This window comes from Salvelinus sp. IW2-2015, linkage group LG35, assembly GCF_002910315.2.
Source record: "Salvelinus sp. IW2-2015 linkage group LG35, ASM291031v2, whole genome shotgun sequence".
Classification (NCBI taxonomy): domain Eukaryota; kingdom Metazoa; phylum Chordata; class Actinopteri; order Salmoniformes; family Salmonidae; genus Salvelinus; species Salvelinus sp. IW2-2015.
The window spans coordinates 3678417-3702193 of NC_036874.1; the positions used below are offsets into that span (position 1 = coordinate 3678417).

The 23777-nt window shown below is 44.3% G+C and overlaps 2 protein-coding genes across 2 annotated transcripts in view; one reads left to right on the forward strand and one right to left on the reverse strand.

The window, feature by feature from the left end:
- Positions 1-17966, forward strand: part of LOC111958772 (oxidation resistance protein 1-like) — a 181774-nt gene extending 163808 nt beyond the window's left edge. Inside the window, 10 exon segments of the mRNA XM_023980037.3 lie at positions 1188-1900; positions 3747-3906; positions 7338-7503; positions 12413-12493; positions 14198-14243; positions 14246-14322; positions 14923-15075; positions 15304-15399; positions 15719-15792; positions 16066-17966. Of these exon segments, the coding sequence (XP_023835805.3) occupies positions 1188-1900; positions 3747-3906; positions 7338-7503; positions 12413-12493; positions 14198-14243; positions 14246-14322; positions 14923-15075; positions 15304-15399; positions 15719-15792; positions 16066-16201 (1702 nt within the window). The 3' untranslated portion in view covers positions 16202-17966.
- A 639-nt stretch (positions 17967-18605) lies between these two features.
- Positions 18606-23777, reverse strand: part of sqlea (squalene epoxidase a) — an 11863-nt gene continuing 6691 nt past the window's right edge. Inside the window, 6 exon segments of the mRNA XM_070437506.1 lie at positions 18606-19909; positions 20751-20838; positions 21275-21371; positions 21818-21960; positions 22313-22408; positions 22717-22888. Of these exon segments, the coding sequence (XP_070293607.1) occupies positions 19717-19909; positions 20751-20838; positions 21275-21371; positions 21818-21960; positions 22313-22408; positions 22717-22888 (789 nt within the window). The 3' untranslated portion in view covers positions 18606-19716.

Here is a 23777-nt window from a genome sequence, read left to right on the forward strand (position 1 = left end):
TTTTACCCCCTCACCCCTTGCGCCAGTGACTTTCCCTCAGGGGAATTCCCTTCGAAACCGGATGCAGTTTGATTGCCATCTTAAGTGGAGGTCCAATTCACTAACGTTGCCCCCCCGGCCCTTGATTTAGCCCAAAGGAGCGAGTAAACCACTTTGGTCACTTGCGGGGTTGATACGACCCACAATTCAATGCAAACTGTAGTCACATGTCAAACTCCGGTGGCCGCGAAGTGTCACATTTTATCAACAAGGCTGCATTTTCGGCATGTCAGAAAAAAGTATTGAAGCTAGCTTGCTAGAAAATATATATAGACATTGATTTTAGCGTTGGCAAATTAGCTTAGTCTCGTAGTGAGGAGCCTATAAAACGGAGCTAGATTCATAAACATATTTTTGAGAATTCTGAAATGTATCAGAATAAATGACCAAACAATAAAACTAGCTAGCCAGCTATGGGTAACTGTAGCTAGCTACCTGACAGGAGTGCTAGCTAGATACGTTAGCTTACTAGGTACATTAATAGCTTTAGGTTGATTGTTTTTAAGCTCAACTTCCAGATTTCCACCAAGGACGTTGCCTCTCCGATCATCACTCTCCCTCGCTTGGGCAAGGTACACTCGGATGTGACGATGTAAAACGTCATTCAAGGGCTGAGGGTTCTACTTTGAGATTGAAAAGCAGCCATTGTTTCTGTGTGTGAGGACAGCTGTTTTCTCAAATATGATGCAAGCAGACTCTCTGTTTCTCTCTGTCTCAAAGAGCACACAATAACAAATGCCTGCCTGTGTGCCAACTAGTGTTTTATCATACACACAGCTGGACCTAGGAGAAAACTATTTTAGTCCCACAACAGGTCTTTGGAGAACCTGTGGAGTCTAGTGRGCTGTTACAGTATGTAGAGGAATCCTGTTAGTTGGCTGGCTGGCTGCACAGTGTTTTTGTTACACTGTGTCCCTGTTAATTTACTGTACAAAACCTCTTCAGATTATTATGCGGAGCCGTTCACTTACAGATGCGCCAAACAAACATAGATTCATATTAGATCCATATTGAGAGAATGACTTGTTTCACCTGGTCTCTCCACATTATACGGTAATAAACAAAATAAAATGGTGCCATTCTGCTGCATTCAAATTCAGACCTCTCTAACTTGTATTTTCTTCTTTACTGTTTTCTTCCCTATCCAGACATCTGGAGCCTTTGACGTCAGAGCGCGGGCCCTCCACCTCCTCTCAGCCAGACCCGGAGCAGCGTCTGAGAGTCCCGGGCAACAACAGCGGCAGCGCGGGCCCCCGCAGCACAGAGGGCTCCTTCTCCGAGGACGTCTTTACAGAGTCAGAGCTGTCCCCCATTCGGGAGGAGGCCACTTCCTCCGAAGACCTCCGACTGGACAAGTCCTCCTCAGCCACAGCCTCCACAGAGTCCATCCAAACTGTCACCCATGTGGAGGCCTTCATCCCTCCAGGGGAAGCCCCAGGGGCCACAAGCAGCGCCTGCAAGTCAGTCAGCCAGCCGCCAGGGGAGGGCCAGGTGAAACAACCCACCACAGCAGAYGACAATCCAGACAGCCACACGGCCCAGAGCCAGTCTCCCATGGGCTCCAAGCAACACAGTGTGGATGTGGAGAAGGCAGCACCAAGCACACCCACCACCAGCCAGGGACCATGCCAAGGACCCTCCTCACGTCCTGCCTCCCAGAGATCTACCACCGGGCCTGGGGAGCCCTCCGGCCAGGAGGGGGGTCCAGGGGACAGGCCCAAGCTGAGCAGAGAGGGGTCCCAGGACTCTGAGACGGACGTGGAGGAACTGAGGAAGATGTGGAAGAGTCACACTATGCAACAAGCCACAGAGCAAATGGAGAATYTAACACAAAAGGAGGAGGGACAGGACTCTGCAGAAGGTAGTGAGATAACGTGTCTCTGTTGTATTATGAAAATATGAAATACATAGCCTTTCACTATGCACTTATATTGTTTTTCAATAGGTGCGAAAATATGTTCAGCTTCTATTTCGACCCTACTTGAGTTCTCAATATGAAGGCAAGTCAATAGATAGTTATTGCAGATTATTACACATCCTCACTGACAGGTATGCTGCTGCCATTTGCCATCTCTGCAATTATCATCATCATGTTCATGTTTATTCTAATGAAGCTCCAAGTGCTATCACAGGAAAGTTGGCTCCGGCTGCTTCCGTACACCTCGGCTGCAGGGTGCTCCTGATAACCTCCTGTCACAGCMTTGTGCCTCCCCAGTTGTAATTGGACTAAAAAAGTGAAAAAGAACTGTGGAAATGTGTGGTGTGCTGTTATCACCTACAGGAATGAGCAGAGGCATTATACWCCGCTTTGATCTAGCTCTGCTGTTAGCCGGTCTGCTGCCACGTGCACTCAACTCCAAGATAGGCTAAAACGTCAAAAATCAAACACAGAAAGACAACACAAACACCCACACCTAACATCTGAGGGGAAACACAATAGTGTTTAGACGGCCTGCATTAAAAACCCTCAGAGACACGTGCAGCATTTAAAGTGACTTAACTATTTACATTTTATAGCTGCCTTCTCTTTTTGGTTTGATGTRTTTTTCAGTAAACATTGAATATTTCTTACCCTAGAACATAYACTACCACAGTAGTGTGRAGGCTCAAACCACRACTGTGTTCTGTGTCATGCCTGCTATAGGTGCTATGTATGTTATTCTTCCACTGTTCTACAGTTCTATGTGAGCTCTAGTGCCTCACTTAGTTGTGTTCAGACCTGGGTTCTAATAGTATTTGTTTTATTTTGAACACTTTTGCTGCACCTCATTGAGTTTGCCTGGTGCATTGGAACCAATGGAATAGTCCCAAAAGTGCAAACTCCGCCCATCTGGCACTCCAGGCAGGCTCAATCAAACTCTCAAAGTATTTTTTGAAAGGAAACAAATACTGGTTGAACCCAGGTCTGGTTGTGTTCAAATAATTTATATCACCATAATTCTCACCCCATAGAGAGTTCCTAGAATGTTTGCTCTTATTGGCTGGGATCACAGCAGGATTCTGCTTTACTCCACACCACATTACCATGGCAGACGCTAACCGAGGCCCCACTTCAAAACAAGCCCAATTACTGCGTTTTCAAATATCATTTTTCCCACTGAGCTGTGTTTTCTAAGTAGATGATCCATTTTTCTGCCTCTGTCTGTGATTATAGGTCCCAGTCTGTGTTATGCCACAAAGTGTCTCTTTTCTTTGTAGAACTCCCACTGATTTGACCTTCTAATGGGTCGTTAATAAAAGCAGGKATATGTTTTGGTGTCACGATCCGTTATGATCTATGTTTATTGGGGTCATCTTCCTATTATTCTGGCACAAAATTACTGTCTGTTGAGATACCTGGTAAACAGAGGAGGAGATCTAGGTCACATGGCCAGGTCGCAGTTATAAATGAGAACTTGTTCTCAAATGGCCTACCTGGTTAAATAAAGGTGAAATAAAAATTTGAAGACCCTGTTATCAAATAGATCTGAAATGTTTTCTTATTTACAGATGGATTAGGTCCAGTGGTGTGGTGAGGGACTACTAGATAATAAGAGGATATGTTTTAAACCAGGAGTAGGCCTACATTTAGTCAGTCACTAAATTGAAACATATTCTGAAAGATTGAAATCAGATTGGTATCTGCTTTGGCCKTGTAACTGTTAAGATGGATAAGATAACAATTCATTATCATGTGATTATTTCCTGTTTGTCATGTGGCACTACAGTGTCCATGGAGCGGCGGAGGCAGCGGTCCCACAAGTTCCTGTGTCTGCGGGTGGGCCAGCCCATGAAGAAGACATTTGTGTCCAACGCCAGCGCCTCCATGCAGCAGTACGCCCAGAGGGACAGGAAACACGAGTACTGGTTCGCTGTGCCGCAGGAGAGGTGAGTGTGTGTGTGTGTGTGTGCACCACACTGCAGCGCCAAGGTTTGCAGAATCACTGTAGTGCAGCCCCATTGTCTGCCCAGTGCCAAGCCCATCTCACTATGCTGCCACTAGACCAGACAGCTAGATTATTTATTTATTCACCCACTCTGCAGACACACACTGTCACACACACAGACATACACAAATATCTATAGCATAGAATACATGTATTTTTCACAGAGGGCACACAACGAACCACTTTTTCCCCTGTGTGAAAAGTGGACCAGGCTGTGAAAAGCAATTCAGTTACATACATTTTGTGCAGTATCTCAGTGTGCTTTGGATGACATTTCTGTCCACAATAGCACAAATTAACAGTTTTTGCCCTTTTATGTAAATAGGTATTAATCGTAATGAGATCTGTCAATTTCGACTCCGCTGGGATGTTGCACAGCAATGTCAGCAGTATTCATAATGAATGTATCGTTTAGGCCTTTCAAAGAACACTCAGTACAAGGAAATATGTATCTTCATCAAAAGCTGTAAAATGTGTTTTTCTAGTGAATTATTCCAAATTGCTTCAACAGCTTAATTCAATTAGTTAATGCTGAAAAGTCACTTTGTTGCAATGAATTTGCCACAACCTCATTATCAATGTTGGGTCCAAGCACAGTGCTGCCTTTGTCTCCAGTCCTGGAGAGAGAGAGGGCAGAAAGTTATGAATCTGATAAGATGTTTGACCAGCCATTCTTTGACTTTGGAAACTCTGCCCTTCAGCTGTTTTCATTCCCAGTAGCCAGTAGGCTTGTGTTGACCAGCACAGCACACTCCTCTCAGTCTCACATGTTAATCTCATTTGAAGCAGGCAGACAGGCCACCAGTCTTGTCTCTGGTCACAGACACAGTCACACCACCATCACCATGACCATGTGCCATTATAGGGTGGTTGGAATGTGTTTATCTCAGAAAGGCTCCTGTAATGCTGCCCTGTTACACTGCTGGCTCTGTTCCCATGGATAGCACTGTGCCTTTATACACACACACACACACACACACACACACACACCAACACCACACATTGGGTCACCAGTCAACCATGCACAACACACACACATACCTACACACACACACACACACACACACCACACACACACACAACACACACACACACACACACACACACACACCACACACCCGTGCACAGACGTGCACACTTACACATACTCACGTACACACACACTTTCGTACACACAAACACACGTGCATGCACACACACACACACTGGCAAACTGACTATGCTGCTGGATGACCTAGTTGAGTGGCGACCCAGAAGATGTGTGTAAAGTATCCCGACAATGGTGTGAGAGTTCCCAGGCAGTGGGGAAAAATACCATATACAGCCTGATACATAGAGACACAAGACAGCAGAGTGGCATAACAGCCTCATGCCATTTAGAGACGGCCACAGGAGACAGGACACAGGAGACAAAGGGCTGTGAGACATGGGTTTAATTCTAGACACAGGAAAGGTAGGAAGTATACGGAGGGTACGGGGCAACAGAGGACGAACAGCAGAGGGGCTAATGATCTTGGAGCAGGGGGGAAAGGTCTCGGCTTCTGGGGGTGTAGCCGCGGGGCTATAGCGGCGTGCCAGCGCATCTGGCTTGACCTTCTTGGATACCGGTCGGGACTGCAGAAGTGAAGTGGCCCGGGCCTTATTGAACCCCTCCCAGAGGTCCACGGAAACCTGCGGAGACTCAATTAGCAGGAATTGGATCGTTTCGCTGTGGTTCCCCGACACTCGTAGGTTGACGGGGGTGGTATGGTGGGTGACCCGCCCTTCTAGCACTCTAACACCCATAGGAATGGAGAGGGGTTGAGTGGGGATGCCCAGCTCGGACGCCAGGGTAACGTCCATGAGACTCACATCGGCCCCCGAGTTGATGAGTACCTGGAGAGAGTTGGACTGGTCGCCCCAGCGCAGGATGGCACGGAGAGGGGTCGAGTAAGGGGAGACGAAAAATAGTCTTTAAGATCCACCAGAGTACTCACTCCAACGAATGAGCTAGGTCTCTTGAAGGGACAGGTAGACACAAAATGACCAACAGTTCTGCAATACAGACAACTCTGGGCGTCAAGTCTGCGTACGGGTTCGGCTGGAGACGGCTTAGCCCTGCCGAGCTCCATCGACTCGGGAAGAGGTGAATTGGCTGTCTCCGGAGGCTCTTGGAGGGACTCCGTCGGTAGTTCTCGGGCTGCAAGCTCATCCTTTACCTCCTCCGATAATCCGTGCAGGAACATGTCGAACAGCTCTTCCGGGTTCCAGGTACTCTCCGCTGCTAGCGCGCGGAACTCCACCGCATAGTCTGCCGCACTGAGAGAGTCCTGTCGAAGCTGGAGTAACTTCCAGGCAGCCTCTCTCCCGGACCACGGAGCCTCAAACTTTTTTCACCTCCGCCACGAATCCATCCAGACTGAAGCATACGGCCGACTGTTGTTCCCAAACGTCCGTAGTCCAAGCGAGGGCCATCCCGGACATCAGCGTAATGAGGTACGCTATCTTAGAGCAGTCAGAGGGAAAGGAGGAAGGCTGCAGCTCCATGACGAGGGAACACTGAGTGAGAAACGCCCGACAGGTGCCCGACTCTCCATCGAAGCACTCCGGGGAGGTAAGTGGGGTTCCCGGGAAACCGAAGTGACGGCGCTGCTACCAGCCGGGTTACTAAGGGGCTGGGAGGTTACCGTCATAGTAGGCTGCCTAGTAGACAACCCATGGACTTGCTCCCTTAATGTGTCCAATGCTTGGTCGTGACGCTCGGCCACAGCCTGAAACCCTTCAATCAGACCACGAAGCAACTCCTCGTGCCTTCCAATGACAGCTTCTTGGGAGGCGATGGCTTTGTGTGGCTGGTCCGAGTCTGCTAGGTCAGTCATGGCCAGTTCGTACTATCACGTTTGAAGGTAAGACCCATGTGCAGACAGTGTCAAAGGAACAAAAGTTTATTAATTCGAACACGGGAAGGCAAATGTACAGGACGGCAGGCAGGCTCAGGTCAGGCAGAGGTCGGTAATCCAGAGTAGTGGGGCAAAGGTACAGGACGGCAGGCAGGCTCAAGGTCAGGGCAGGCAGAGGTTGGTAATCCAGAGTAGAGGGCAAAGGTACAGGACAGCAGGCAGGCTCAGGGTCAGGGCAAGCAGAAGGACAAAACCGGGAAAACTAGAGAACAAGAATATAGACAAGACAGGAGCAAGGAGAAAACGCTGGTAGGTTTGAGGAACAAAACGAACTGGCAACAGACAAACACAGAACACAGGTATAAATACACAGGGGATAATGGGGAAGATGGGCGACACCTCGAGGAGGGTGGAGACAATCACAAAGACTGGTGAAACAGATCAGGGCGTGACAGTCTGACTGTCTGTGTTTCTACCTCTCTCCCCTCCCCAGGTCCGAGCACCTGTATGTGTTCTTCATCCAGTGGACCCCAGACATGTATGGGGAGGGGGTGAAGGGCATCGGCCACGAGCCAGGGTTCATGGTGGTCAAGAAGCCTTCGGGGTTCGAGACAAGAGAAGACGAACCCCTCACGGATATCAACAACAAAGAGTGGGAGGTAAGGACTAGAGAACTGAGGTGTTCCACACTACATTCTGCACTCTGTGTTGTTTCTTACATGGCTGGATGTTGCTGTACGTGTAGTATGTGTAGTAGTTACAATACAATGAGTGTACAAAACATTAGGAACTCCTTCCTAATATTGAGTTGCAACCTCTTTTGCCCTCAGAACAGCTACAATTTGTTGGGGGTAATGACTTTACAAGGTGTTTAAAGCATTGCACAGGGATGCTGGCCCATGTGGACTCCAATGCTTCCCACAGTTGTGTCATGTTGGTTGGATGTCCTTTGGGTGGTGGACAATTCTTGATACACACGGGAAACTGTTGAGTGTGAAAAACCCAGCAGCGTTGCAGTTCTTGACACACTCGAACCGGTGCGCCTGACACCTACTACCATACCCTATTCAAAGGCGTTTAAATCTTTTGTCTTTCCCATTCACCCTCTGAATGGCACACATACACAATCCATGTCTCAATTGTCTCAAGGCTTAAAAGTCCTTCTTTAACCTGTCTCCTCCCCTTCATCTACWCTGATTGAAGTGACATCAATAAGGGATCATATCTTTCACCTGGATTCACCTGGTCAGTATAGGTCATGGAAAGACCAGGTATTCCTAATGTTTGGTACACTCTGTATATTTACCTTCTCATCCAGCCTYTGTTGTAGTCCATATATGTCCTATTTGTTATATGCTTTCAGTCAGTCAAGTGATTTATTTTGTGGTGATATGACTGTGTGTAGTGTTAAATGGAATGTATTTGCATTGTTATTCTGCCGTCATCATTATCTATGCTCCTTAATGTTATTTGTGTGTTCAAATGATTACACTGTCATTMATGATTACATTGTTTTGATCAATCTMTCCAAGTGTTTGCTTGATGTGTTATAGTTATMTTRATTGTGTAATTTGTGTGAATAKTATTTCCTTTGGTCGGAAATGCGCAATTTTCACTCAGATTACAACAACCACAATGTTTTGCATGATTGTGAAATCATTTTGTTCCAAGTCAGTTGTCCACGTTATTAATGCAGTGTATATGGCATGCATTAATATCTCTGTTGTCGTCGGATATCTCAAACTATAGTTGTGCTGGATGACCTGACTGACTGTGGTGTTCCGCAGTTGTAGACAGATGGATGGAATGGTTCCCGTTGTGAAAAGCTGGTTGGTTCAATGCCGGGAAGGCACATAGTGAATTCTTTAAAACATGTGTGGGCATTCTTGGGCATTCTTGTGACCGTAATATACATAGTTGTGTTCAGTTTGCTCATTCTCTGCCCTATCCTTAATAGTGGCTTTATGGGGTTTTCATTTCCCCTCAAATGTGGAAGTAGGGTTTTAGGATTTAAGAAGCAAGATTTTGAAAGAAGAAATTAAGGACTGTTAATGCATTATTCTGGTGTGAATGTAGAGGAATGGGGAAAAGTCCAGTGTGTGGACATGGCTGCTCAAAGTCTGTCCAATAGGCCGGCTGGCTGCACTTGCTTGAGGTATAATGGTGAGAGGATACATTCATTGCATACAGAAATTGATACGCAAGCTGTAGCTGGGATTTAAATTTTAATGTAAATGAATGATGTAGGAAACAAAGTGGGCTGATTTGTTTGGGCCTGGTCCTGAAGAGGCTACATGATCCAGTGATTTGAATAAGTAAATAGTTGCCTCTCTTTTACGTTGACCCTTTAAGGTAAACATGGATTTTAAACAACACTTAGATTATTTGTCTGTAATAACTATAATGCTGTTAGCCTTTTATTATACTTTATTGGTCATTGATCATTAGGTCTACTGTGCTGTATGTGTATTGTATGTCATGCAATATGGCAAGTATGACAATTCAAGCCACTTCATTGATTAACGTTTGATGTGTGCCCAAACTACTCAAAGGTGATGCACCAAGCTTTTTATTGTTACAGTGATGTTACACGAGAAGTGCATTTGATCTCCCTCCCTACAGTACCTCATGAAACATTTAAAAAAATGTACTGGTATTGTATCTTTAAATTGCTCTAGTGAAGTATGCAAATAGGAAGTGCCCTCTGCCTTTGAGCAAATAAGGAGCTGGCTTTGCTCCTGTCCTGCATTGCCACTGGCTCTTGCGGGTGTCAAACAAACATGGAAGACCCTTCTAAAATGTTTCTATTTTAGTTAGCTAGTAGATTCCCCGCCCGTCCGGTGTCAGGTTCAACATCGACTTGTGGAGATTGGAAATACTTAAAGAATCTGGAATGTGACTGTCGAGCTCAACCTCACCCCGAAAGAAAGAAATGTTCTCTAGAAGGGTGAAGGAAGAAACGCCGCTGACCCCTAAGTACACTTATGTATGTATCTATAACAGTCCGTGTTTTAGCTACGCGTGTTTTGTTGTTGTTAGCCTGCTAGCTACATTYCTGGATGGCTAGCTTGCTAGCAAAATGCAAGCGGCTTGCCCAGTGACTGACTGAAATCAAAATAGCCACTGACATATCTGATGAGTCTAAAAAGACAGCACTTGATGTTGTCGCTTTGTATCACTCCTTTTCTTTGGTTCTCGTTTTGGAAAGTTTTGAGGTTGCGTTTTTTTCTGTGAACAGAACAGTTTGTGAACATCGTGCTACATTGTATATAACGTTAGTAACTAATAACGTCGTAGCTAACTTACGACATTGTGTCAATACACTGTGTATAGCTTACAGTTCTACAATTTCCATTGCATTGACAGTAATCGGCTTCTCTGTAATGGTGAGATATTATATCTATAACGTTAGTTGGATGGGCTGATGCAATGTCGTGTGTTGGAAAGAATGACCTTCATGTAAGTTGTTATTTGGGAGGAAGGGGAGCAGAGAATAGCTTGAATATTGTAGCCTGGTCTCAGATCTTTGTGCTCTTGCAAACTCCATTTCTCATTGTCAAGCACAAACAGACTGGCACCAGGCAATGGTCGTTGGCCAGCCTGAGACCATCCTCCTGAACACAGAAGATGGAGACTGCAGCAAACTGGCCTGACTTGGCTTTTCTCAATAGACTGCACTTTAGTGTCAGCTAAAGTTAGGCTCCAAATAAATATTTAATGAAGACTGTAGTTTACCCTTTTCTTTGCTTTATTTAGAACTGTGTTGTGGCAGCTTGTTTGAGAACGTTATTTACACAATGATTAAGGTGACTAAAGAGGTGTTTCAAGGTAACTTATTTCCGCTTGACCCAAGTTTGCCCAATCCAACTTGACTCAACTAACTTTTAACTAGTTAATGGCAGCAATTCATGTATAGCCTAATTCTATAGTAGATTCAGACAATTTCATAATTGTTCTAGTTTTTGACATGCAGTATCATAACGTATTTATGGATAGGCTTCATTTGCAGGTGTACACTGCTCCAGTCCCTGAGGGCCACCCACCCACAACACTGCTCGTGTCCATAGAAACCTATTAAGTAGGCCTACTGTATCTGGAGTTGTGCACCCCTTGAATGGGTTTGTTATGCTATTTCATATGACCCCATGATCGCACTTTGTGCTGATTCATGGTCACATCCCCTTGAAGAGCCGGGCCTCAAGGGGCTTAGCTACCTTCTGAAGTAGAAGTCMGGCTTTAAGATGTTATTGTGGAGGWAGAACTTGTAGCTWTTGTTAGKCTCAGCCAGAACTGCTGATAGGCTATTTTGAAGGGGGATTCCCGTGTGTGCTAGCTTCCATGAACTCTGTCTGGCAGAGATGTTTGCTTCAGCGCATGATTATTAATGATGATTAATTTGTAAGTCGCTCTGGATAAGAGCGTCTGCTAAATGACTTAAATGTAAATGTAAATGATGATGAAAAGCAGCACTAGCGCTGGGAATTGCCCGGGACCTCACGATACGATATTATCACCATTAGGTGCCGATAAGATATGTATTGCGATTCTCACAATTCTGCTTATTGCTCACTATGTCAGCTGCAGAGAGGCGAGAGCATTAGAAAATTAGTTTTGATCAGTCATGTAAATGCAAGTGCTGAAAACATGTTGGCTCACTATTTAAAAAGAAGGTGCTGAACATGCTATAGGATGAAAAATATTGGAGTTTTGGCGCAGGTACAGCCAACTAGCGCTAGCTAAAGCTACTTAGACCCGCCCCCCAATACTTGGAGTCAAAGTATCAATATAATATTGCCCAAAATAATATTGTGATATGTAACTGTATTGACCCCCCCATCAATAAGTAGTTCTACTACTCCCTTATTGGTGTGTGTTTATCCTCAGTAAATCATCTCTGCTCAGCAGGTCAAGCAAGGCTGTCTGGGACTTGTTTTCCATGGGTTAATACACATACTGACAGGCTGTGTTTTGATATGCTTTCTGGACGTGGCTAATTAAATCGTTACATCAGAATTCTTGGGAGTTCCTCTGTGCTCTTGTCCTGCTATACCAAATGGGTGATTCAATTTGACTTGCACAGTATTGTTCAACAGATTCAACATGTCTGTACACTAACAGGCTGGCAAGTGCTTGATGGTGCACTGGTGTCGTATCACATACAGTCCAACGGATCCTCTCAATTGATTAAGATTATCAGAAGAATGTCCTTGTGTGGCTTCTCTGGTTCAAGTCGTTTTTGTTCTGCCTGTGTCAGAATGGCTTGTCTGCCTCTCGTCCCTCTGGCTGGTCCTAACATCCACTAGTGGTGTTGATTTAGATTACACAACCATGCAAAACACTATTCTATTGGTWCATATCAACCACKTCTTGTTCAAATATTAGACTTTAAYCCAAGCCTATTTAATGGAGACCTGAATATCACATACRYGTAGATGWAWAAAWWWWYKKKYMMYWMMRKYGMRRRRRCKKCRTCAAATGTACTSTCTCRCCTCCCTCTYCTGTGCTCARCCTTTTTCCTCCATCGCCAGCAGCTGAGTTACACTTCCTSTTCCTGTCTCCGCCCCCCAGGTAGTGTCACTGACTGAGTACCACCGCCGGATCGATGCGCTAAACAGTGAAGATCTGAAATCTCTCTGCAAGCGGCTTCAGGTGCCCCACTCAGCAAAGCTCCAGCTCTCCATTCACTTTTTCTAGATTACGTCCCAAATGGTACCCTATTCCTTATGTAGTGCACTACGTTTGGCCACTATTATGTAGGGAATAAGGTGCCATTTTTAGATTAGCCCCTGCCAGGCTCTTAGCTCCTCAGTGTGTTTCTGACCTCTTGCCTCTCACCCAGTTGTCCTAGCTGGGCTGACCTGGGCCTACCTGGGCTAACCTTGACCTGGGCTTACCTGGGCTGACCTTGACCAGGGCCCTGGGATGGGCCGGCACTATGATGCTGCAGCCTCGTGTAGCAACTGTCCAAAGAATCCCTATGAGAATAATTTGAAAAGTTGTGTGCAACTAATACCTGGTAGAGAAAGGGAGGAGGGTAATTTATGCCTTCATGAAGTTCCCATAATGCCCTGCATCCACTTCTCACAGCTCCTCACTGACCACTGCGGTGGTTAGTTTCAAGAACGCCTCATTCCTGTTTATTATTAGCCATAGCTAATTAGATAGCCTAGTCCCAAGACTGTCATAGAGACAAAGAATGTGAATCATAATACAATATGTTGTAGCRCATCTCTGTTGAGGGAGGGGGATTTTCCTGAGGTTTCTCGACTCTGTCAATCAAATGTAGAATTTGTGTTCCTCCACTTCTGAGTGACTCCTCACAAACTGTGTTCATCCATCCACAACTGGGTAGTGGGGAACTGCTGCTTCCCCATCCGCCTCTGCTTTCTATTGGAGGGAGAGGAGAGGGGAAGGGAGAGAGGTAGACAGGGATGGTGGGTGGGTGGGATTCGATTCAATCCATTAAGTGGGTGCAGGATTGTTTGCGGAGGACAATGCAGGTAATTCAACAGGACTGTAACGTGATCCCGGTCAGGCCACCAGTGGCTAGGCTCTTTACAATCAGGCCTGTTATGGAGACAGATAAACAACCCCCCCCCGGAACACAAACAGTCCAACACCGTGTGTCCAGCTCAATCACAAATAGGCCTTCTGGACCACTCATTATTTACTGTGTTTTGCATTTTCTGCAGCCAACATTCCTATTGTGCTAACTATAGAAATATCCAGACTCGGACGTTATACAATTTAGCCTCCTGATTTGCCCTCTGTATATGGATATAATGCACATTTCCAAGTGTTATTACAATTCTGGAGAAGCCTACATGTTTTTATGCGCCATTAAGGATCTCATAAGTCAAGGCTGGCTCCTTACCTGTACTATGTGTTACTGACATAAAGGAGTCTGGTCTATGTTCTCCCTAAACCCATTGCTCCCAAATTGATGATTTTCACAGCTGACTTAATTTGTTATATTAAGTAGGCCTATCTTGTATTATTTGTGTTTCCTGGGGCTCATATTAGCCTGTAAATAATCCTGCCTCTGCTGATATGAGACTTTATTCATATCTTTAAAACCACCTGCTTAGAAATCATATGACACACCCCCACTCCTAGTAAATTACGTGGTATTGGTTTATTAGCTTATAGAAAACATCTAGCACAGTGTTCATCCCAGTCTGTGTCCCAAATGGCACCCTATTCACTAAAAGGGCACCACTTTCACCAGGGCCAACTAGTGCACTATATAGGGGATAGGATGCCATTTGGGACATATTAAAGTGATAACACCCCATTACCTTACTAGTTAAGCCCCCCCCCCCCTCCTGAGCGTGTCTGTCTGTGTGTTTTCAGATCACCACCAAGGAGGAGGTGAACTCTAAGCATGCCACCTCTATCAAGAAGAGCTGGAGCCTGAGACCTTCAGACCCAACCTCAGTGAACCTAGCGAGCTGCTGGAGGCACAGCAGATAGAGAAGGTAATACTCACACTGCTGACTGGCACAATGGCTTGATCCATGCCCATTGATTGTCAATGGGCTACTTCCTAAAGCAAGGCCTTCAGCCAGAGCAGTGCTGGCCCTCCCTGAGGAGCTATCTGTTTTGTGACAGCAGGGTCTTGAGCCTCATCATTACAAGGCTGATGGTGTAGTAACTGAATCAGATATTCTCTGAATTACAATACTGGGATGGTTGGGGTTTTCAGATAAGGTTTGTTAGGGTTTTAACATGGGTGAGGTGGGGTTAGTCTTCAGGAAAAAGGCATATTTTCATGTAGGCCTATAGCTGTTGGGGAAAATGGATTCTTGTTAGGACATGCAACGAAGGAAGGAGCCTTAGGAATGTGTGTGACTAGCCTGCTGCGCTCTTATCGTAGGTCTCTCTGTGGTCGACACTTAAAGCCTGTTCTCCTGAGACTGTTGTGTTCTGGGTGTGTGGAGCTCAGTTACTCTCTAACAACCAGCTGTGTGAAAAGGTCACTGCAGCTGTAATGGACCATTGATGTCTGTGGCCTTTTCACAGCTGGTTGTTTCTCTCTCATTTATGTTTATCCCCCGGCGTCTGTCTCTTTTCTCCAGCTGGCGAAGAACCTCCCTCCCCGTACCATTGGGTACCCCTGGACCTTGGCCTATGGCACCACCAAGCATGGCATGAGCATCAAGAGCCTTTACCGGGCCATGCAGGGGCAGGACACCCCCGTGCTGTTGGTCATCAGGGACAGTGATGGTGGGGTGAGTGGGACYGCAACACTTCTCTATTAGGCCTGAYTRCAGATCTGTGCACGTAACTCAAATGTGTGTGAAAGTCTTCCATTAACATCAATGCATAGTTTATGTGAAAGTGTGAGACAAGCACGCTCATCTGAAGTTAGGATTGAGCCTTTGAGCTGTAATAGATACCATGGTCCCATACTGTCTGTTTCCTGACCTGGTGTGTTCTGGTTGGTTGTGTTGCTGCAGGTGTTTGGTGCGTTGGCGTCCGAACCCTTCAAAATCAGCGAGGGATTCTACGGCACGGGAGAGACCTTCCTCTTCACCTTCTGTCCAGAGTTTGAGGTAGGCTGACCTCTGACCTCTCTGATTGGTGACCCTTATTCTGAACTGGCCAGTGTGGGCCAGTCACTTTTACTCCTCCTAACGTCCGTTGTAAACTCATCCAACCCTGCTCTGGTCTTAGCAATTAACATGCACATCGATAAGCATTTTCCTGAGAGGAGTACTAATCAGTTGTTTTCCTTATTCAATTAACGAGGCATCATATTGTTATTAGTATGCCTCATATTCTCTTGACAATGAGGAGCTTATGTAAGATGGCATGAGGGTTTGTAATGATATATTTACACAGATGGTGACGTGCTCTGTTCTATGTTGACAGGTGTACAAATGGACAGGTGACAACATGTTCTTCATGAAAGGAGATATGGACTCCTTAGCTTTTGGTGGTGGAAGGTACGTACCTGCTATTCTTTTTTCTTTTTTTATGTAATTTTTTTATTTAGCATTAAACTTTGAAACTGGGTTGTCAGTTAAGATGTTATGGTTAGTCTACATTGCACAGTCACTGCTAGGTGTGTTCAGAAGAGTAAAATGGCGCCCATAATCTTAAATTTATCAGACCAACGCTAGAATGTCAGAACAGACTCACAGCATGCATGTGATGTTCTTGCTGTCTGGATTGAGTCTCTGAAGATGCTGTGATGTGTTTGTCTTGATGTGTTTCAGTGGTGAGTTTGGCCTGTGGTTGGATGGAGACCTGTACCACGGCAGGAGTCACTCCTGTAAAACCTTTGGCAACCCCATGCTCTCCAAGAAAGAGGATTTCTATATACAGGACATTGAGATCTGGGCTTTTGAATAACAAAACCCACCACGGGAAAAAGAGAAGGACTAAACATCCCTACAATGGCAATGTTGTCTCAAACCTAACTGCACATCACCACCCTGCTCCAACCCACTGTCTGGYGCTCCCAGGACGGAGCCAGCTAAAGGATGCGTGTTGTGCGTTCATACGTTACTACTGCAGTTATAACAGAGCTTTTCTTTGTGAATGACCTTGTGTGTATCTTGTTACAGCTGTGTGCAGCGTCTTTGAGGAGGTGTACTGTCCTGTGCTGTACTATACTGTGAGGCATCAGGGGATGTGTGGGTTTGTTAGAGACCGTAGGGACGCCTTGTTGCAGAACCAAGGAGGAGCAATCAGATTGCTRTCTCTGGCCTCAGCAGGAGATGATGTCGGCTCAGGTTTGTGATTGATTGAGAGAGCGAGAGAGAAACTGCCGTAGTCCAGATTATCTGAATTTTGAGACACTCATGGAACCCCGCCCCTCAGAACTTGGTTGAAGTCAGTCAGTAGGATGTTACTATATGTGGTGTTCCAGGCCTTTAGTGGAGAGATCCAGTAATAAAATAAACAACATGCATTCCTTTGTTCTCAGAGGAGACTGTTGAACCTAACATAGTTCTGGTTGGTGTTCAAAAACTGAAGGAAGACTCTCAGCAGGATGATGAGGACACTATTATGAGGGTAGGAAAGTATTTACATCTTTGGTTTACTTCTGAGGCAAGAACTACGTATAGAGTGTTGTGTATTGTAGTCCTATTGTTCACCATCATAGCAAACACCATCACAGCACATAGCTAGAATCAGAATATTACCCATCGTTGTACTAATAATGTTCTGTTCAGTGGGTGTACTACGTGTGAGTTCAGCTACCACCGGCGCCCCTCAGGAGTCGTGTGTACTGTTCGTAGACAGTAATGTGTTGCAATAGATTTGTGGAATATGCAAATTACTGTCATGTGACCTCAAATAATCCAGGTTGGCGCTTTTCCTCGCCTGTCCGTGGCTCTTTATCAGAGAGGACTTYTAAAGCTTTCWTGTCTTGATCCACAATTGCTTTTCTGGGTATAATTTGAAAAGCCTGAGACGTGGTTAACTGTTTTACATGCATATGACAATTGTATATTATTTATATATATATATTCATTATATATATATATATATATATATATAATTAATTAATTATATGTTGCAGTTGTGTGACAGTGATCTTTTTGTGCTGATATTTCAGCTGTTACAAATATGTATATTACCCTGTAAATTCATGTTAAAATAGTGGATTTGTTCCTATATAGAAATACATATATGATTGGTGGGTTGCTTCTAGCACTTGAATCCGGTCTAAAAGCGTTATAAACCAGGTTCTTAGACTTCTAGTAGCAGTAGCTGTACAGTACTTTTTGTTTAGAATCATAAACATGTTAACTGTTAGTAGAAAGCTTGCTGCTATAATATTAAGGGTAAAGCTAAACTAATGCTATGTGTAACTAAAGGGGAGTGTTGTCCGGGAGTGAGGAGGCTGAATGTCGAAGAAGAATTTAACTTTCATCACAAGTTCTGTTGAGTGGTGAGTCTTCATTAGTTGGTAGACTGACTGTTAAGACTGTGAACTAAGAGAAAATATGTACATTTAAACTTCACAGCAGCTTTCCTTCCCCTTTCTGGTCTTCCACACCAGTATCTATGGAGTCACAAAGAATAACATGGATAAGTCCTAATTATTTTACAGGAATACAATGTATTATTGATGTATAAATAACAATAAAATTGTTGTAACCTGGGACATGTTTGTATTGCTTTCAAATCCCCCTTCCAGCATTTGCGCTAACTTTTTGATTGTGTATTGAGTGCCACCTAGTGGACATATGTATTAGTGCATTTCAGGACTATTGGTCATCACCTGAGTAACATTATTCTAGTTTTATTGAATAAAAAAAGTGGGTCGATTGTAAAGATAAAACATCAGTTTCCAAAGGAAGAAATTTAACTGCATAATTGCTCATTTATTAAACAAAATACAATTACAAGTAAATATTCTCACACACACAGTGGGAAATTCTGTCATGAATTCCTCCCTAAATGCTGAAGAGATGGATGGGGCAGTGGACCATCGGTAAGAGATTTGTTTTGTGGCTGAGCTACATTCAACTATCTCATTGTGCTATTTGTTTGTTGCAACCCTCCCCTCTTCCTCCAGGCACACAGGAGGGTGAATGTGTGTGTCACTTGGTTTCTAGACACTGCAATCCTCAGACAGGCATTAAGTCACGCTTTTATTCCAGCAGGTGTTCACAGCTGAAGAATTACTTTTTAAACAAGTACCAGAGATGTGGGGGGAAATCCCTTGTCACAATGTGTAAAAACCCTTTTTTAAAGGCAGGAAATCTATWACTTGGCAAAAGTTAAGGACAGGCGATCTGACTTGAACCAATCAAACAGTTTAATACATAATTTGATTGTAAATGTACAAGGAACATACTTTTTCAGAACAAAATAAGGACACCGTTTGGAATAAGGGTAGACAAACAGCCAACTGTGTTTTTTGAGCCGTCATTCACACTCCGCTTCGTGTGGGGGAACCAACTGTGTAAGTGCTTCGGGTTGAAAGAAGTCATTGGCATGAAGAGAAATAGAAGACAACCACAGTAGTTTACAAGCAGGACGGACATGTTTTGTCCTCATGTTCAATTAGCAGCAAAGTGGTTAGACAGACACCTGTAGTCAGTCCTGCTGGTTATTTGGTCAAATTTGCAATTAAGAGTTGCTAACGCAAACCTCTTATTACGCATTGTCTGTTACACTATGTAAATGCATGGTTGTGATGTAAATTCTGAATATACAAGGCATTACTAAATAATTGTCACCGTCAATTTAGACCTCGTCCTCAGAAGACGTCCTATCATTGAGCAGACCTTTAGGCAGCGATAAAGACATATGATCAAGGTCAAAGGCTTCAGCACTGAATAATGGTCACATTAGAGACCTGTACGGCATCCCTGTTGATAGTGATTATAGGATGGTATAATATTAAAGAGGCTATACAGATCTTTTGCCTCTAGGGGTGCGCTTGAGACAAAAGGGATCCCTAGCCTAAATGGATAGAAACAATGTCCAGAAATTACATCATTGGACAGAAAGTGGCATGCCTCCCCACACTCAACGAGTAAAAGCATAAATTGTTGGCCTAAAACTAAGTGGTTTCATATAAATCATACATACAGCCAAAATGACTTGACAGTTAACTACACTTTCAGAGTGTATCTTTAGGTCACTATACTGTTTGTATGTCATGTCACCATTAAGGCTGGTGGTGTGTGTGTTCTCCACCAGGGGTCAGTGATGGCACTGCTCAGTAAACGTATTCACTAGAAACTAAATGGAAGAAAACAGGCAGAAACAGAGTAGGAGACAACCTGAACTTCTTCGTATTCCATTGCAAAATGTTTTGCTATGTTTGTGCACTAATGAATACGACCCTGTTGTCTAAGGCTGGTGTGCGTTCCACTGGGTTAGGGCTCAGATTAGAGCACTTCTCAGTACACCAGGTACTTGAACTCAGAGTAGATGAGGGGAAACATGACGGTACAGGCGCGGTACAGGATAGCTCCACTCGTGAATAAGGCTCGGGGTTTGGTGAACCACGACTCAGACTTGAAGCTGTAGTAGATGGCGTACAAGGCCACGGCAAAGAAGTGTCCAATCAGAGTCATCGGACGGGGCGTCAACCTGGGAATAGAATGGATTGAGAGCCAATTAAAACCATAGACAATTGATTGATTGATTGATTGATTGAATTTGATAATTAATAATAGTAGGCTGCCCAATTCGGAGACATTATTTCCATTGCGATCCTCTAATGTCAATACAGGTGCATATACAGTATACAATACAGGTGCATATACAGTATACATTTATATACACTGAGTGTACAAAACATTAGAAACACCTGCTCTTTCCATGACATAAACTGACCAGGTGAATCCAGGTAAAAACTATGATCCCTTATTGATGTCACTTATTAAATCCACTTCAATCAGTGTAGATGAAGGGGATGAGACAGGTTAAAGAATGATGTTAAAGCCTTGAGACAACTGAGACATGGATTGTGTATGTGTGCCATTCAGAGGGTGAATGGGCAAAACAAAAATATTTAAGTGCCTTTGAACGGGTATGGTAGTAGGTTCCAGGCGCACCGGTTTGAGTGTGTATTGCAACGCTGCTGGGTTTTTCACGCTCAACAGTTTCCCGTGTTTATCAAGAAAGGTCCACCACCCAAAGGACATCCAGCCAACTTCGCACGACCGTGGGAAGCATTGGAGTCAACATGGGCCAGCATCCCTGTGGAATGCATTCGACACATTGTAGAGTCCATGCCCCGATGAATTGAGGCTGTTCTGAGAGCAAAAGGGGGTGCAACTCAATAATAGGAATGTGTTCCTAATGTTTTGTACACTCTGTGAATATTTAACATACATATTTTTTGAATGGGGAATATTGCATTGACATACACAGTCAAGGATCAACTGTAAGAGTTTTGAAGTGTGTCGAACACATTAGTGAGACTCACACTGAGAGGAGACCAATGGGACCGTTGACGCACTCCCCACCCAGCTTGAAGTAAAGGAAGCATGCCTTTCTCAGCTGGTGGAGAGAATCTGAAAGACACAAACACCAAACAGCTCATATGAATATGCATGTCAGCCATGAAGGAGATTATGCTAAATGGTACAGTATATCTCAGTGTAGTACCCTGCTGGTAAAATACACAGCTTAACACTAAAATTTATTTCAGCAGAAATTATTTATGCTGAATATCTCCTAAATGTCCCTCTCTGTTTGCTATAATCGCCCTAGCTAAGTGTTTAGTGTCAGTAATTTGCGGTATACGGACATGTACTGAGAAGAAGTACTGGACCGTTAGAAAACAAATGATTGAAGTAGAGACATTGGTAACAATGTAATTAAAGCCTACAGGTATAGTGCATTATAATGTTATAATGCACCAAAAGACTTGGCATAACCACATATGACCTTATTCTATCCATCATGTGTTGGCAGGGGATAGTAAAAAGGACAGAGAAGGAGACTCACTGTCTGTTGCAGCAAACAACTCGTACAGGGCTTGAGCCAACACATTCACCACAAAGGAATGTGATGACTTGCGTTCCCAGTGGAATTTTTTCTTTGCCTATTATGAAAAAAATCAAAAATAACATGTTTTCAATTTCAGCCTTATACAATATATCCTAATATTGCTCTGTAACTATTCCTTTGACTACTACAACACTGTGGATTACAGAAACAATATGCCCTGTGCTCCCTAACGTTCTGTGATTGCAATGTAATATGGACCCACATTCCACAAAACAACAATACACATTCCAACCAAGGCCATTCAGACAGTGATAATGTGTGTGGCGGAGTCTGGTCTGGTGGAAGCTGACTCCGGACCACATATCCCCCTGGTCGGCTATTCTGTCTGAACCCCTCTACTGTCTATTCCTTCTCTGTAATACCCACTATCCAATCATTAACATAATACTGACTGTAAGTCACTCTGGATAAGATGACCAAAATGTAATGGAAATGTAATAATCAMAAGAAAGGGGGATGAGATTAGGGATGTGAGTTTACCTGGAGCATGGCTGTGTTGTCGTACAGGTCAGGGATGTTCTTCATCAGGCTCCTCCAGATCAGGACGTCGTTGAGGGCCACACTCATCCCTCCTCCGGTCAGAGGGTGTCTCATGTTGTAGGCGTCACCCAGCAGGAGCACACCTGGAACAGGACAATGGCCCATGTTAGCCTCAGTCCACACCTCACTAACATTACACATTTACACTGCTAGAGGGACCATCTTTTTCAGCAAAACATCTTATCTGGTCAGGCTTTCAATCTACTTACCTAAAGATAAAATAATATACTGTTAATGATCATAACAAATGGAGCAATGCAGTTGGTCTAGGTTTATTGCTGGTTTAAAATAAAACATTGATCTACCATGCTATAATGGTGTGATAGACTCCCCACAGCCAACATTAAACTCTCCAAGTATGCGTTCCAAATGGGACCCTATTCCATTTGCCCTTTGGGACACAGCCCAACACTGTGGTCAGTACTAGTGTCCTACCTGGCTTGTTGACTGGGGATGGAGGCAGGAAGCTTGCTGGCATAGACCTCAGCCGGTCATTCTGCAGAGCCACCATGAACGGCTCCTTTAGGTGTTCTAGAGAAGAGACAGAGTCAGGTCAGAGGTCACACATTCATCACCACAAAGATGGGTGGATAAAGAATTTAAATCAACACAGAGTGAATGTCAACCTATAATGCCGTATTTTACTCTTCGTGTGTTGAAGCTCTCAAGTACATATTCATGTGGGTGCTTTACATTGGTGGTGGATATGGTTAGTTTGCCCTTAAGTCTCACGAGGACTGAGGTCATCCTTCCATCCCTCCATACAATGTAAAGGATGTTGAAAACATGGGAAAGCTATACTGTTTAAATCTCTATACTGTATACCCTAAATTCCATACCTGGTAGTTGTGGGTGTATTTTCTCAGCCATGTACTCAGTGAGGTTCCTGGGCATCTCTCCCCTGATGTCCACCAGCACCCTGGTGTCTGAGGAGGAGATCTGGTAGATGAGGACAGGGCTGGGGTTAGCCAGGACCAGCTCAGCATGGTGGGGCTTGAACTGGGGAGAGTTCTGACCACGACCGGAGAGGACAGAAAGGAAATACATTAGTCTGACTGCGTTTTATGAATTGTTTGTTTGGTTGGTAAAACATGTCTGCTAGCCTCCCAAGTGGCGCAGTGGTCTAAGGCACTGCATCGCAGTGCTAGCTGTGTCACTAGAGATCCTGGTTCGAGTCCAGGCTCTGTCGCAGCCGGCCGCGACCGGGAGACCCATGGGGCAGCGCACAATTGGCCCAGTGTCGCCCTGGACGGTTTGGCCGGCAAGGATCTTCCATCGCGCTGTAGCAACTCCTGTGGCGGGCCGAGCGCTGACACGGTCGGCTTCCTCCGACACATTGATGTGGCTGGCTTAAGCAGTGTCGTGTCTTTGGCATCATTAAAACTGAATACTTATTTATCAAATAACTCTCTGTAATTATTATTACGCGATTAATCATGTAACTGTAATTAACTAGGAAGTCGGGGCACCAAGGAAAATATTCAGATTACAAAGTTATAATTTTCCTAATATAACTTTCAGATATTTTAATATCTGATCAAATAGTCTTCGAATTAATGAATTATTATTTACCTCACGTTAGTCTCATTCCAAACGTCGTAAATTGTTGGTTATCTGCACGAACACAGTCTTCCTATGAGTCATCCATAATTGTCTTAAAATCATTTATTTACTAACTAAGTACTCACAGAAATGCATAACAAACAGTAGATATGTTTACAAGGAAATGATAGGAGAATGTGCCCTAGTGGGCTAAACCGGCATGGCGGCTTATTAGACAGAGTGATAATTATAACAATTGAAATGCTAATCCTTTGCACATGAACGCTCACTCATTCGGGAACAATTGCAATCAATATATATATTGTAACGACCCTGGGTTTATAAGCGCGGAAATCGA